The following is a 16,398-nucleotide window of genomic DNA, read 5'->3' on the forward strand; positions in this document are numbered from 1 at the left end:
CAGGTGACGCTGCCGTCTCAGCCGCATGTCTGCTGGTGCGGCCGTAAGGTGGCTCTGCCATCTGGAAAGAATACATAGCAGAAATGAGTAAGAACCGGCACTCCCCAGGAGGCGGCCATGATGGGAAGGGCGCGCATGTGCCGCATCCGGGTTCCCGAGGGCTTGCCTAGTGCGGACGTGGCAGTAGGAGAGGCCCCGGTCCCTAGCGCGGGGGCGGGACTTCCGTGGACGGCGAGCCCGCCCCCTCGGAACCGGAAGTGGAGCCTGGGATCCTTGACGTTAGGAACGGAGTCGAACCTGGATCTGGAGCCGGGTGAGGAGTGGCAGTGGGAGGTCAGTGGGGAGGAAAGCCGGCGAGAGGACGGATCTGGGTGCTGTCTGAGAAAAGAGGGAGCGTCCGGGGGACGGCGCCCGGGGAGAGACCCTCACCACACGCATCCACAAGACAAGATCAGTCCTAGGCTCTCCCTTCGCTTCCCGGCCCAGATTCCAGCTCGCGCTGCCCGCGCCCAGCTTGTTGAAGGGCGCCAGACTCTCACCGGGCTTCAGGAACTAGATCTGACTTTCCCTGAGGCTGGAGAAGCTGGCTTGGCTCCAAGGTTTTGAAGGAGCCCCTCGTTCTTGATCCCAACCTCCACATCCACAGTTCGACTACTTCCAGAGTTCTCGGAAGCCTGCCCCGCCCCCCTGGGTTGTCATCCTTGACTGCTACCGAGTGGAGCCCACATGTAAGCTTGCCTCCAAACGCCTGGGTGTGTGTGAGGAGAGGGGGTAGGAGTTGATTTGTTGAAAGCCGGTGGCCTCCCCAAGTTTGACTTTCTATTTTCCGGAGGAAAAGCTGTAGTCTCTCCCCGACCCCCACCTCCAGCTGCCTTGGGGACAGGAGCCTCCGTCAAGCATAGTGTCAGTAACCTATGTACCTGTGGAAGGTTCAGGATTTGGGAGGACACCTCTTGAGATGATTTTGAATTTAAGGAGGTTTTGTTAAGGAGCAGCTTATAGCTTTTCTATGGTCAAGATGTCCCTTGCCATCAAAGAGAGGTCGTCTAATTTTCCACTACAGTAACTGTAAACTATGCTGCATCCTGGCCACCTCCTGACTATGAGATAGTCCAGAGTTGGTTAAGGTAGATGTTAATCAGAGTTTTTAAAAGTACCCAAGAAAGGCTCTCTACTTCATTACTGTGACTTGGGGCAAGACAATTTCAGAGGTGGCCTAGATACCTGACAAGCATGTAAGGAGGGCAAATGCAGAGTTGGAGAAAAGCCCCATGTGGCATCTCATCCATTGTTTATGGGGTTGCCATGAGGCCAGGCAATGGGATGGCAGCTAAAGACATCAGTAACTCTGCTGGAAGGATAAGATGGATGATCTTTTCAGTGAGAGGTAGCTTTGCCATGGATCCTATAGTGTCTTTGAAAAAGTTTTTCTGTCTGGCCTGCACGCAGCTCTAAATCTGCTTCCTTGCTTCCATTTTCAAATGTCTTTTACTTTTAGGGAACTTAATGCTTTAGCTATCAGGTTCAGCTACTCATTTGCTGGGAAAATTAGGAATGGAGTAGCTTTTTAATTATTATAGTAATTTCTCTAATCATTTACCTTAAATTTTGTCTTTTGAGGGAAATGAATTATACCAGTCTGTCTTAGACTCATAGCTTGGTATTTTCTAAAGACTGGCACACTATCAGGTGCTCAGTGTTTGTGGAATGAATGGATGCTGGAGAGAATGAATGGAAAATAGGAGCATCGTTTCATTTACTTGTAATATCACAGTAGTTCATCAGCTGTAGGACTCCTTGTGTGACTACACACTAGAAACTATACCACTGGGGAATGGAGCCTGCTGTTCCATTACAATGGGCCTGTCTGTGGTTGAAATTTATACCCTGTTGGTAGTGACAAAGTGGTGGGTTCAGAGTAACAAATTTTTTGCTCTGAAGAGATAATTTGGGTATTGGTGGGGGCAGACAATTACTAAGGTCCCATAGTGTCGGATCCCATAATGATTAAGCTAATCTTTTTTTGGATAAAATTGATCCCTTTTATCTCTACTTCCTATCCTAGATAATTGCTTTAAAAAAAATTTGTTTGTTTAGTAACTTGGTTTCTCTTTTCTCCCATCTACTAGGTGACATTGAATTGGGGATGCTTTCATAATGAATGTCAACCAGTCAGCTCCTTCTGCGCTGCCATATGGGCAGCCCCAGCCTGTCTACCCAGGATATCAATCCAGCTATGGTGGGCAACCAGGGTCCACAGTCCCTCCCACCCCCTATGAAGCCTCCTACAATGGTCCATTGCCTGGCTATCAGCAAGCTCCTCCCCCAGGTATATATGTCTAAGGTTCCTTTGAGCTACGGAAGGAAATCAGCTGTCTTCAAAATATAGCTAGGCTGTATTACTCTAGCTAAATTGTCTGGAGAATTGTGACTGGGATTCAGGAACATGAATCTGCTTCTCTGTCACTGAGATCCATGTGGACCATCTACTTGTCCCTGTTTTGAGCATAGGGTGATTATTGCTTTTTAAAACTTGACACTGAGTGGAAGAATGTCTTCTTGATTCAGTCGTAGCTCGCATCCTGTGGCTGTCACCCTGAGATGAAACCTGACCTGGGAGTACTGTTCAGGGCTGGATTGAAGGGTTGTGATCTCAAGCCCTCCAGAGACCGGCCAGGATTGAATATTATTACCCGAAATTTTTCCTGAAATTTGTTCCATGTATATATTGAGAATGCTACTCAGTGGACAGATGGTTCTACAAATGTCTCTGGGACATGAGGAGTTAATTAATGGAGGAAAATTGCGGTTATTGATACCTCATATAATTTTTGCTGATAACATTTCTTTGCCTTTGCTTGAGTTTCCACTGGTTTTTAGATGCCCTGGAAGATCAGAGCAATGCAAGGCTAATCTGGTGCTGCCTTAGGGTTGGTGTTTAACTTTACTTCTTCAAGGCAGGGCAGCTGGTACTCTACAGATTATCCAGAGCAACTTTTGGGAAAAATAGTTCTGGAGGATTCTTAGGGTAATTGACCAGAAACTCAAACTCAGAATTATTAAGTTGATTCTGACTCATAGTGACCTTGTAGGAAGAGTAGAACTGTCCCTATGGGTTCTGAGATTCTACATCTTACAGGAGCAGAAAGCGTCATCTTTCTCCTGAGTTGCAGCTGATGGTTTCAAACTGCTGACTGGTGGTCAGCAGCCTAATTCAGAATTACTTCACTGCCAGGGCTGCTCAGGGTAATTTAAGACTTCTCAAAAAATAACCCCCCCAAAATCAAACTCATTGCTAGGGGGTTACACATTGGTTTGTTAATTGCAGGGTCAGCAGTTCTAACCCACCAGCTGCGCCTCCGGAGAAAGATGAGACTTTCTGTTGCTATAAAGATTTACAGCCTCGTAAACCGTCCACTCAATCACAATAATAAATATTAGGCATATAAATTTTACTTGTTTATTTAAAAAAATAATTTTATTGGAAGCTCGTAGAACTCATCACAATCCATACATCGATTGAATTAGGCATGTTTATACATATGTTGCCTTCATTTTTTTTTATGTATAAGAGCTTTATATATCACCTTCATTGTTTTCTAGACATGTACTTTCTATTGAGCCCTTGGTATCAGCTCTTTTTTAAAAAATTTTACTTTATTGCAAAGTCTAAATTAAAGGCTTTTATTTTAAAAAAAGATTTAACACCCTTGGACGCGTACAGGAACAGTTCCATTCTGTCCTATAGTGTCACTGAGATGCCTGAGGACTAGGTTGGACAAAGTCTTTATGTTTTTAAGAGAGTAAATCCCATAAAGCAAGGGTTGGGAACATCCGGTGCTCAGCCCCAATATTAGCAAACATCACACGCCTCACCAAAGAGAAGCAGTTCCAGCCATCACATTAGGGGTGAGTTAATTAAGTGCTTGACCAGTATTGCCCGAGAATGTTATGAATATTCAAATGGTCTTCCATGGAAAAGGTTCCCCGTCCCTACCATAAAGGAATATGGGGAAAATGAGATGCCAAGGAAGCATAGGTAAGATTTTGGAAATGAATGAAATAATACTATTTTAATGAAGACTTTGCAAAAAAGTATTCATGAGATGGTAAGATTAGGTCTCTGGTGTGTGGAAAAGCTTTACTGGAGGGTTGGGACTTTGACTGGACAGAGTCCACCTCTACTCTCGCAAATCTTAGTTTATCAAGATGGAGTTAGGCATTACCTGAAGAGGCAGCTTTCTAATTGAGAGGAAAACACAACTGGTTCTTTCCTGGTTAGCGAGCAAGCTCAAATCAACCATGTTCCTGTAGGTAGGTCCCAGTAGTGTCTTTTTAAAAAATTTTAATAATTCCTTTTATTGGGAGCTCTATCAAGCACATTTATACATGTTTCCATCATCAGTTTCATAATGGTTTCTTTCTGTTGAAGCCCTTGGTATCAGCTCCTCTTTTTTCCCCTCCCTCTAGGACAGTGGTTCTCAACCATCCTAATGCCACACCCTTTAATACAGTTCCTCATGTTGTGATGACCCCCAACCATAAAATTATTTTTGTTGCTACTTCATAACTGTCATTTTGCTACTGTTATGAATCGGCCAGCCCCTGTGGAAAGGTCATTCACCCTCAAAAGATTTGGGACCCACAGGTTGAAAACCGCTGCGTTAGGGTCTTATTTTTACAGGGCACTGAGCAAAATAAAATTGTTCAAAGATGCAAAAGATAAGATTTAGATCTCATAGAGACTTCTTGATAATGAGGTTGATTAAAATGAATATTTTAGGGCAGAAAACAGATTAGCTTGTCAAAGTTGGTGTCAAGTAACTAATCATTTTCGTCTTAGCCGTGGCTGTAGTTCAGTTCAAACACTTTGTCCTTCAAGAGAAGGAAGAATGCTGATATTAAAACTACTACATTAAGGGGATTGTACAAAGTAAATATCGTGGCCTTATTATTAATTTGGTAGCATAGACAACATCTTGTGCTTCTTCTAAGTGGACATAGGCTGCCCACCAAAGATGGAAGGTCACTGTATCAATTAAAAACTAGAACTTCCTGCCACTTCACACACTGACCCAAACTGGACCCTCCCACCCACTGTGAGGTCACCATCTCAGACAATGACTTTTCCTTCCAGGACTCCTGCCTCTTGGCCTTCTCAAGCCTGCATCACCGGTTCCATCCTCTTGGTGTGGAACTTCATGTTTCTTAGAATCAAGTGTATATAAATTCACGTTTTGCACTCAAAGACTGGAAAGAGAAAAAAACAAACCTTTGTCAAACCCTTTGAAAAAAATTTTTTTTTCTTCCTATTTTCATTTGGGTAGGGTGGTTAGGGGTAGTGTGCAGGAGAGAGATGTAGCTTGATGGGAGCTCTGACACTGATGGAAAGGATGAGTACAGTTTTTGTTTTGTTTGGTTTTTTAATACAGCTTTTGTGAGGAGACAAGAGGCAGCATTAGTAGAGAGCAAGCATATTGTCCTGACTGAACTCTTGGGCAGGGAGACAAGGTTTCCAGCTTAAGGGAAACGCTCTCTTGAACCATGTGCTACTGGCCTCCTCCCTTGGAGGTGGACACAGCAGATAAGATTAGCATAGGAAGAATGTATGAAGAAGGTGACAGTTTCCCCTGGAGGCTTCTTTTCAACCTATCTTCAGTGCACCTTTCCCAGATATGCTGCAAGCCTCTAAATTCTGGAGTAGAATCTGTAAAGGTATTGGTTTTTTCTTTTTTTAATCTAGCGTAAGGACGTGAGGCTGTTTTAAAGTTGAAGGGAAGGTGATCACAGGAAGTCCTACGATCTTGGGGGTCAGCTACACAGGTAGTATACCTGTCTGGGAGGGCAGCGGCTCTCTGACAGGCATCTCTGTTTAGAGTACCTTTGTAGCTAGAGTTGAATGCTGGTGCTGTCATTTTACTACAGTGCTGTGCTCTTGGGTTAGGAAAGGGCTGTCAGCTGCTGAATATGTTTATTCCAGGTGGGCATCCCAGAACTGGGGAAAGAACTGTAGAGTTGGTTTGGGGACCCATTGTGTCCTCTGTGTGATGGACTTGAGATAAAGCTCCATTGATACCTGGCCTCCACAAGCTTCTACTCTGATTGGTAAACCGCAGCAAGGTTTGGGGTCTCCTGGCATTAGTGTCAGTTCAGAGTCGGTGTCTAATAATCCCTCAAAAGCTAGTAAAAGACTATAGGTCACTTTGGGGAGACCAGGAGAATGATTAACAGTATACATTTTTAGAAGTGTGATAGAGTCCTTAAGGAGACCTGGCCTCCCCTTCATTCACAGGATTATGAGCCTATAAACTTGCTAGCCTGGGAATTGCAGAGTCTTGACTCTCTGCATTCCTGACTTAGGTGGAACAGGAAATTATTTCCCAATCACTTCATTTTTGTTCTTTACTCTCAGGTGTTTCAAGAGCCCCACCACCCTCAGGGGCACCTGCACCCTCAACGGCACAGGCCTCTGGTGGCCAGGCTACGTATGGCCAATTCGGCCAGGGAGATGTGCAGAATGGGCCGAGCTCTACTGTGCAGATGCAGAGGTATGTACTTGGGTCACATGAAGCAATTGGATTAGGAAGGTGTGAAGATCCATTTTCTTGTTAGTGCCCTGCAATGGCCTGCCCGTAGATCCCCTTTTCTAAAATGGCCTTGCACTTTTTGTTCTTTCTCTACAACCCCCACCCCTCCACTCCCGCCCCTGACCCCTCCAGTGTTCAAGTTACAGGTGCTGCTGTTGTCCATCCCTCGGGTTTATTGACCCAGCTTAGTGCTTGGGGTTTGCATATTCTTTTCAGTGTACAGAGGGTTTTGTGGGTTTTTTTTTCCCTTCCTTGACAGATGTACATTTTCAGTAGTTGTGGTTCTTACTGATCCTATCTTTAAGGTGAAGGAGAAAGAGGAAACCCTAGGATAGGAGTATTTATGTCTCACCTGATTTCCCACTTTTCTTTTGATCAGGCATTTGGTAGGACTGATCAGTTGTGTTTGGGCGAGGCCAGTACTAAAGGAAGGTATACAAAGGAAAACACGTAAATGATGAAAAAGTAGTTGGTGCATGCTCAGTTAGCCTTTGTGTGTGGAATTCCATTTAAGAAGGAAACTCATCTCTTTTGAGCTATTGTGGATGTCTCCCCCCTTGGTAAACAAAGAATAAACAATAACTGCATGGGATGTGTGGTGATGGAATTGTCACTTTCTAACTCTTACATTTTAAGTAGTGAATCTAAGCCTGGAAGAAGGAGGTTGGGAAGCTCTCTCAGTGTATTAGAAAGCTGTGAGAAGCAATATAGAGAAATTAATTAATTAATTAGCTTTAAAATAGCTACTTTGTACTGCTATGAGGTGGTCATGTTTGTTAGAGTAAACCAGCCTCTAACAACCACAGGGTCCGTAGGTGCAATTGTACGGTGATAATATATAAAGATTATAGTAAAGTCATAGAAGATAGGAGAGATAGAGTTAAATAAAGGAGTTAGACACATTTTATGGTAGCATGCTCACCCCTGGGATGGCCTTGATCTCACCAGCCAGGTCCATGCAGAGAGGGAGGACCAGAATATATTTCCATTCATGGCATATATACACCTTTGGGGACATGCAAGCCCCCTGATTACATCATAAGGGAAAGGGGTTGTACAATTGGCATACATTAATCAGAGGGAGACAAACTAGGGGTGTACATGCAATTGGGAGGGGCTGTATTAAGGGTATACATGTGACAAGATTAGTGGACCCTAAATTCAAGATGGCAGCCTGACCTTTGTCCTCCTTGAGTTGGCTTGACCTTGTCTCTGGCTCTCCTTCAGGGAGACAATCCATGGTCCTTGTCAAAAGGGAGTGTGCCCTAGTTAGGGTGGGACAGACTATAGAGTCTGATTGCTCTAGATGGCTGATAACCTCTAAGCAACTGACGTTGACCTCCAAGTGTACTGTCATTTACCATGTGTTGCATGCAGTGTCTTAAGTTTGGCATATATTTGGGGGATAACCTGGGGAAAATCCTTTCTGCATCCCATACATGTTGTCAGGTGTGACCAAAAATCCTTTCTGCATCCCATACATGTTGTCAGGTGTGACCAAAAATCCTTTCTGCATCCCATACATGTGACCAGGTGTGACTACTCTTGGTAGAGTAGAGGGGTAGTGAACGAGAGGAAGGCCCTCATGGAGATGGACTGACACTGTGGCTGCAATATTGGGCTCAACCATAGGACAGACGTGAGGATGGTGCCGGATGCAGCAGTGTTTCCTTCTCTTGTGCCACCTCGGTGGCACCTAGCAATAATATGTGGTCATTCCTCTAGAAGCTGAGGATAAGAGTCTCTGCCTCCATGAAGTTTACATTCTTTTTTTTCTTTTTTCTTTTTTAACATTTTATTAGGGGCTCACACAACTGTTATCCCAATCCATACACACATAAAGTTTACATTCTTGACAAGGACATAAAAGATATAAAATAGACAAATGTACATGAAACAGGGTGGGGATCTAGAGAATGACTGATGAGGTAGAGAGCTGGTTTTTTGATGCTGGTCAAGGAGCCTCCGAGAAGTATTGAGCACAAGCCATGCACGTAGATCTGAGGGAAGAGTTTCTTAGGTAGAAGCAGCAGCGAGGCAGGAGCTCATTGATGGCTGTGAGGAAAAGCAAGAAGGCCAGTATGGCAAGAGCAGAGTGGACCTTGGAAGAGAGGAGGTGGAAACAATTTGGTGGAAACATGTAGTGACTTAAGCCATAATAATTTTACATCTGATTTTAGAGGCAGTGAGAAGCCATTGAAGAGTCTTAAGCTGGGTTGTAACATGATCCTATTTACTCATTCATTCAGTTGATTGATCATTCTTTTCATTGTAATATAAAGCACATGGCTTAGTGAGTTATTATAAAGTGAGCGCCCTTTTAATTACAACCTAGATCAAGAAAAACAGAACCACTCTGTCACTTAACTCTTCTATGTGCTCCCAACTCATTCACCATTCTTTCCCCTAAAAACCACCTTTATCCCAACTCTCAGTCAGGATAGTAACCTTGTATGCTTTTAAAAATAGTTTACATACAAACATGCATTCCTTACTAACTACTTTAGTTTTACCTACTTTAAAAAATTTGTAGTGTCTTCTGAGTCTGTATTTCTCCTGTGGGAGAAAGAGGGGGCTTTCTACTCCCAAAACAGTTGCAGTCTGGGAAATTCACAGGGGCAGTTCACTCTGTCCTATAGTTGCTAAGTTGCTATTAGTTGGTATCTATTCTTGGCTTTTTTCTTTTTAATTCCCCCTCTATCTCTGTCTTTTGTTCATTCCCTATCTGTTAAAACACCCAGGCTAATGGATCTGAAGAATTTCCTATAGTCTGAATTTTCCTAGTTCCATATTCATGTTACTGTTCAAAATGTTCCCCTTCTGTATTTCCTACAAATTGGCAACTAGAAACAGAGACCGGAACAGACTTAAGGTTCAATCCTTCTGGCAGGACTATGGACCAAGACAGTGGGAACCACATAAATATCTAATTGTCTCTCTTTGTGCTGTTAACAGTAGTTGATTTCTAGCAATAATTGTAAAGAGAAAAAAAATAATTGTAAAAACAATAATTCTTTTGTTTCTTTTTCATTTGTTAGTTTGAATTCCATTATAGAGATAATTCTCATAACTTGTTATTTAGTTGCCTACTGGTTGTGCAATTCATATAGGAAATGTAGGATAAATCCCGAATTCTTTACCAATTTTCAAGGTAGTGAATTGGTCCCTGTTACCCAATGAAGATGATCAGTTCCTCTTCTTGTTCATTCTTATGCTTGTGTGAATTTAAAAAAGGGTGGAGCGTTTCAGTCAAAAGTTCAAAGTGCCCCATCTTTGACCAATGGGACTTTCTGAACTGTGAGCACTGAGTCCTTTTGACATGATTCTAGTAGTCTTTTAAGTATGATCATTTTAATTTGTACTTTGCTGATTACTTATGAACTGTATAGCTTTTTCATATGATCTTTCACTATCTGTATCTTTACTTTTAACGATCTAAATTCTAGTTTTGGCCGTTGTTTTCTTTTCAATGGAGTTACCTTTTTCTAATTGATCCATAGGAGTTCTTCATATGGTCAGTCTAGGAGGGTTTTATAGGTTCATGTCTATATTGTGTGTAAAAATCTTTTCCAGATTCATAAATTTTATACCCCAGACCTAGAGTTAGCTATTTCTACAAGAATTCCTTCATTTTTGTTCAGTCGTATATTTCAAGGTGCTAGATATACGTACTCATTGCTTCTGATGATGGGCCTTCAAAAAGCTCAGAAAAATTCCATTATCTTTTCATTCCATTTGTCCATAAACTTTTGAAGCCCCCTCATATTAACCTGTGTGTGTGTGTGTGTGTGTGATTTCAGTGAATGTTACAGAGCAAATTGGTTTTCATTCAACAATTTATAATGTTTTGTTTTGTGACATTGATTGTAATATCCACATCCTCTCTGTGTTTTTCTTCATCCTTTCCGTCATGCCTTCCTTCCTGCCTTCTGAACTATATCCCTGGGCCTTTTGCTCTCAGATGGTTAATTGATCTAATGAATGCATACATCCCTGGTGTTATTGTTCACCCCATAGGCCTGTCTATCATTTGGCAGGAAGGTGAGTTCAGTTCTAGACTTGAGGTAGTTAAGAGCCATGATCTTGGGGGTTCCACTAGTCTCTGTCAGACCAGAAAGCCTGGGTGGGTCTTTTTTACAATTTTGAGTTTTGTTCCACAATCTTTTGCCACTTCATCCTGGACTTCCTAGTGCGATCTATCCAGAATGGTTAGCAGTGGTAATAGGCATCAACTGGTTCTTCTGGTATCAGGGTCCTATAGACTAGGATTTACACGGTCCATTAGCCCTCTGGAGTAATTGTTTTCTTGTGTCTTTGGTTTTCTTCACTCTTCTTTGCCCCGACAGGAGAACCAGTGCCTAAGATGACCTGTATAAGATTTTAAGGCCCCAGTTGATACTCACCAAAGTAGGATGTACATCATTGTCTTTGTGGACTGTGTTAGGCCAGTCACCTTTTTTTTAAAAATCATTTTATTGAGAGCTCTTACAATGCTTATTATAATCCATACATCAGTTGTATCAGGCATATTTGTGCATATGTTGCCATCATTCTTTTCTAGACAGTTACTTTCTATTGAGCCCTTGGCACCACCCCCCCACCCCCCCACCCCCGTCTCCCTCCCCCCCAGTCAACCTAAATGTACCCTGAGACTATGCTCTTGAGCCCTTTGTATTGGGTATTCTTTAAGGCTTTTTCAATGGACAAAGCTAAGGGTTTCAAACCCTCAAAAAGTTCATGGAAAAATTCCATTATCTTTTAATTATATTTTTCCCATGAACTTTTTGAAACCCCCCCACATAGTAAAGATAAAATACCTGAGATTAGTTTATATTGGCACTTCAGCTTCAAGACTACAGAGCCTTTAACTAACTTCTTTCCTATTGCATGTGGGCTGCTTCTTCCATGCTGATAATTACAGTTCGTATGACTGAGTAGACCATTAAGAATAATACTTGTGAGGAACCTACTCCTCAAAGCAATCAACTGCATGTGACCAAGAGTGCAACATTTGCCCTAAGACACAAGTTCAGAAGGCAGGAAGGGAAAGGAAAGATGGATGAATGAAGCAAGAACCTAGGGATTGAGTAGGAAGAGTGGTGTTATGAGAGGTTTTGAGTAATGTCATGAAACAAATGTGTGTAAAATGCTGAATGGGAAACTGATTGACTCTCTAAACATTTACCTATAATCCACAATAAAATGTTTGCGGGGACTGGGGAGGGGGTGAAATTAGAATGATGGAACTAGAATTTTGCAATACCACAATTTTTTCATTTATTTTAGTCCTCATTGAACACACAGTCTCAGTACAACTATCACTATCCCCATTTGAAATTACTGAAAACATTAAAACAAAACTATTTTGCCCATGTTCTCCCTATTCTCTCATAATTAAAAAAATATATTAAAAAGAGAAGAATCACTTTGCTGATTCAAGAGCAGTAGGGAATCCTAGTGGGAGGCTATTGTGGTAGATGATATTGGTTTGCTTTATTTTTTATTTTTTAATTTTTAAATATATATATTAATTGACATTTCTTGCTCATTCAAGTATATCCCTTCCCTTCCCATAGAATTCTGTAGTTTAATCCCATCAGGTGAGGTTATACAATCATCAGTGTTATCAACCCCCTTCTCCCCCGTGATTTGGTTTAGGACAGCGGTTCTCAACCTGAGGGGGTCGTACGACCCTTTCACAGGGGTTGCCCGATTCATAACAGTAGCAAAACTACAGGTATGAAGTAGCAACGAAAATAATCTTATGGGAGGACCTGATGCCGGGGGCTTAAGTGGAGAGGAAATGTTTTGAGAATGATGAGGGCAATGAATGTACAGATGTGCTTTACACAATTGATGTATGTATGGATTGTGATAGGAGTTGTATGAGCCCCTAATAAAACGATTTTAAAAATAGTAATAATTTTATGGTTGGGGGTCACCACAACTTGAGGAACTGTATTAAAGGCTCTCAGCATTAGGAAGGTTGAGAACTGCTGATTTAGGATAATAGCAGTAGAGGTGGTAAAGAGTCAGATTTGGGATACATCTTTAAAGGTAACAGAATTAATGTAAGTTAAAAGAAAAAATGGAATTATGGATATTTCTTAGTCTCTTGGCTTTAAGCAGCTGGTAAGTGTGCTGAGTAAGATTACTTAAAATGGAGCGGATTTTGACGGCAAAACGAAGGGCTTATACATTTAAAACATCTATTGACTCTTTGAGTAGAAATGTTGAGTAGGTATTTTAAAATTGTAGATTGTTCAGAAATCTGTAGTAATAGCACCATGAGATATCAGCGTAATTTCACGCAGGTGGTATGCAGTGATTGTGTATTTATATTTAAATGTACATCTGGTAGAAGTACCCAACAAAGATATCCAAGAACAGTGCTTTGCAAGATAACCCCGGCTGGAAGGTTACCTGGTTTGTGTCCTATTGTTCCGGTCCTTTTCTGTTAGAGTGAACGTAATCTTCCACATTAGTAAGAATACCAAACTCAGCTCACCTGCTCCTTTAATTTTAACAGATTTTTCTGACGTCTTTCTCGGCTACGGTGATAAATTCTTCATTCTGAAAACCGAGTCAAATTGCATACAGCTGATCTCACTTAGATGCCTGTTAGATGTGCACGCTTTGTGCCCCTTGGCTTCAACTCCTCCAGGGCTTCACATTAAAAAACGGAAGTGATTTGCCAATAAAGAATTGAGACCAAAACAGAAACCAAAACCAACTACCGTTGCCTTCTGGTCGATTCTAGAACAGCCCTGCAGGACACAATGGAACTGCTTCACAGTATTTCCACAGCTGTCATCCTTATGGAGGCAGAGTGGTTGGTGTTTGCAAACTGGCGACCTTTTGGTTAACAGCCAGCCTCTTACCCACTGGGCTACCAGGATGGAGGCAGACAGGTGATAATTTAGCAGAGTAAATAGTATTTGATCTGAGGGTGTTGGCCATGTTTGTAGAGTGAACTTGGTGGAAAATTGTATTTGCCATGAATAATCATAGTGAAGATAATCAAGAATCTTACTTACCCACCAATAACAGTATGAAGCTATAGCAGAGTCTAGGATGAGAATAAGATACTGTAAAGCAATATGGCTTCTTCTATGATGCAGAACTCGTACTGGCTTCTAAGCAGAGAACACCAGAAGAAAACTGGTGTTTTATTGACTATGCAAAGGCAGTCCACTGTGTGGCTTATAACAAACTATGGATAGCCTTAAGAAGAATGGGAACTTCAGAACACTTCAGTGTGTTCATTGAACTTGTACATGTATCAAGAGGCATTGTGCAAATGGAACAAGGAAATACTCCATGCTTTCAACTCAGGAAAGGTGTGTGGCAGAGTTGTGTCCTCTCACAACACTTCTTCAATCTGTGTGCTGAGCAAATCATCAGAGAAGCTGGATTATATGAAGAACACTGCGGTACCAGTAGTGCACCTGTAATAAACAGATGACACAAACTGTCTTGCTGAAAGTAGGAGGAATTGAAGCACTTGCTCACGAAGATAAAACATTGTAACCTTCAGTATGGATTACAACTCAATGTAAAGAAAACCAAAATCCGCACAACTGGACCAATAGGTAACCTCATGATAGTGGAGAAAAGATTGAAGTTGTCAAGGATTTCATCTTGCTTGGATCCACAATCAACGCTCTTGGAAGCAGCAATTAAGAGATGACTCAATGTATTGCATTGAGGAAATCTCACAAGACCTCTTTAAAGTGTGGAAAAGCAAAGATAGTGTTTTGAGTGCTAAGGTAGACTGACCCAAAAGATAGTGTTTTGAGTGCTAAGGTAGACTGACCCAAGCCATATGGTATTTTCAGTTGCCTTATATGCATTTGAAAGTTGGACATTGAATAAGGAAGACTGAAGAAAAATTGATGCAGTTGATTTACGGTGTTAATGAAGAATATTGAAAGGACCATGGACTGCCAAAAGAACAAAAGCTCTGTCTTGAAAGAAGTACAGCCAAAATACTCCTTAGGGGCAAGGATGGCAAGACTTCATCTCACATACTTTGGACATGTCAGGAGAGACCTGACAGACCAGTAGAAGGACATCATGCTTGGTCAAGTAGAAGGGCAGTGAAAGATGAAGGCCCTTGATGAGACGGATTAGCATAGTGGCTGCAAAAAAACGGGCTCAGACCTAGGAACGCTTGTGAGGAGGCGCAGGCAGTGGTTTGTTCTGGTGTACGTAGGGATGCTAGGAGTTGGAACGGACTCAGCGGCACAGAGGGCCCAACGACCCACCTCTGCTTTCCTTTTCTTCCTAGGCACCCTGGGTCTCAGCTATTTGGATCGGCCCCTGTGCTCAGTCAGCCAGCTGTGGTCCAGCCCTATGGCCCTCCCCCGACAAGTTCACAGGTGTCTGCTCAGCTGGCAGGAATGCGGATCAGTGGTGCTACAGCCTCAGCTCCTTCCCATTCAGGGCTGGGCTATGGTGAGTATTAGTAGTGACCAGAGAAATGTTCTCAGAGCCACAGGCTCTGAGGTGGTCCCTGACTCTTATTTTATATGCCCCTGCGCCCCGGAAGATGGAGTCATCATAGCTAGCTGCGCCTCTTGTATGGAAAGGGAAGTGATTTACTGAACAAGGAGGCAGAACGACTGGGATTCTGACTGTACCTCTTTTACTTCTCAGGCTCACCGACATCAGGAAGTTTCCCTAACTCGGGTCTGTATGGCTCTTATCCTCAGGGCCAGGTTCCTCCCCTTAGCCTGGCCCAGGGTCATCCTGGGGCACAGCCTCCCCAGCGATCTGCCCCACCTCAGGCTTCCAGCTTCACGCCTCCAGCTTCAGGGGGTCCTCGGATGCCTTCGATGACTGGGCCACTCCTGCCTGGACAGGGCTTTGGGGGACCCTCTATGAGCCAGCCCAATCATGTGTCCTCACCTCCTCCTCAAGCTCTGCCTCCTGGCTCCCAGATGACCGGGCCTCCAGGACCCCCACCATCTATGCATTCCTCTCAGCCAGGATATCAGCTGCAACAAAATGGTGAGTCTTTTCCAAGGTTTGTTCAGGTAGTCACATGCTATTTTGCTTTTGATATTTTGTTTGTTATTTGGAAAGTTTGTTTAATGGTATAGTAGATGGACAGCTTCAGGGTATTATTATTATTGGGAGGTGGGGTTAATAAGAAGGAGTCTTGGTGGTGCTTTGGGTGAGGAGCTGGAGCGTTAATCACAAGGTCAGTGGTTCAAAGCTCCCAGCTGCTCCTTGGGAAAAAGATGAAGTCATCTGCTCCCATATAGATTTCTTATATAGGATCTGGGGAATCCTGTATAGGGTCGTTACAAGTCGGATTCGACTTGATGGCAGTGAGTTAGTGTTTTGGCTTTGGGTTCTTGAGACTTAGTAGTTCAGATAGTGTGATCTCTCACCAGTCATTACTGTAACTCATAATTCTATATTACAGGAGTCTAGTCATTTCCCTGAAGCCTTAAGAGGACATAGGGAAAGATTTTGTTTTCTTGTCTCTCAGGTTCCTTTGGATCAGTCCGGGGCCCTCAGCCCAATTATGGAAGTCCCTACCCTGGAGCACCCACCTTTGGCAGCCAGCCAGGGCCTCCCCAGTCACTGCCTCCTAAGCGCCTGGATCCTGATGCTATCCCCAGCCCCGTAAGTGGATATTTATTGATTCTGGGGAAGGGGCAGGTGAATAGGACAACCTAGGAGGACTATTAGCCTAGCATTTCCTGATTATTTTCCTTTTTCATTCATCTTTTTATAAGGCATAGAACCTAAATGTAATTTCTGACTCTTTGAACTGGAACTTAAGACCCTAGGAGTCTTT

The 16,398-nt window shown here is 42.8% G+C and overlaps 1 protein-coding gene across 3 annotated transcripts in view; it reads left to right on the forward strand.

Moving 5' to 3' along the window:
• Nucleotides 1-218: 218 nt before the first annotated feature.
• SEC24C (SEC24 homolog C, COPII coat complex component) overlaps nucleotides 219-16,398 on the forward strand; it is a 28,391-nt gene continuing 12,211 nt past the window's right edge. For 2 of the 3 annotated variants that reach the window (XM_045291493.1, XM_004701173.2), the window contains exons 1-6: nucleotides 329-728; nucleotides 2,130-2,329; nucleotides 6,413-6,548; nucleotides 14,878-15,044; nucleotides 15,246-15,599; nucleotides 16,087-16,223. In XM_045291493.1, the coding sequence (XP_045147428.1) occupies nucleotides 2,158-2,329; nucleotides 6,413-6,548; nucleotides 14,878-15,044; nucleotides 15,246-15,599; nucleotides 16,087-16,223 (966 nt within the window). In that variant the 5' untranslated portion in view covers nucleotides 329-728; nucleotides 2,130-2,157. The other variant, XM_045291494.1, reaches the window with a different exon arrangement.

This window comes from Echinops telfairi, unplaced genomic scaffold (assembly GCF_000313985.2).
Source record: "Echinops telfairi isolate 266 unplaced genomic scaffold, ASM31398v2 ScPeMD7_70;HRSCAF=299, whole genome shotgun sequence".
Taxonomy (NCBI): domain Eukaryota; kingdom Metazoa; phylum Chordata; class Mammalia; order Afrosoricida; family Tenrecidae; genus Echinops; species Echinops telfairi.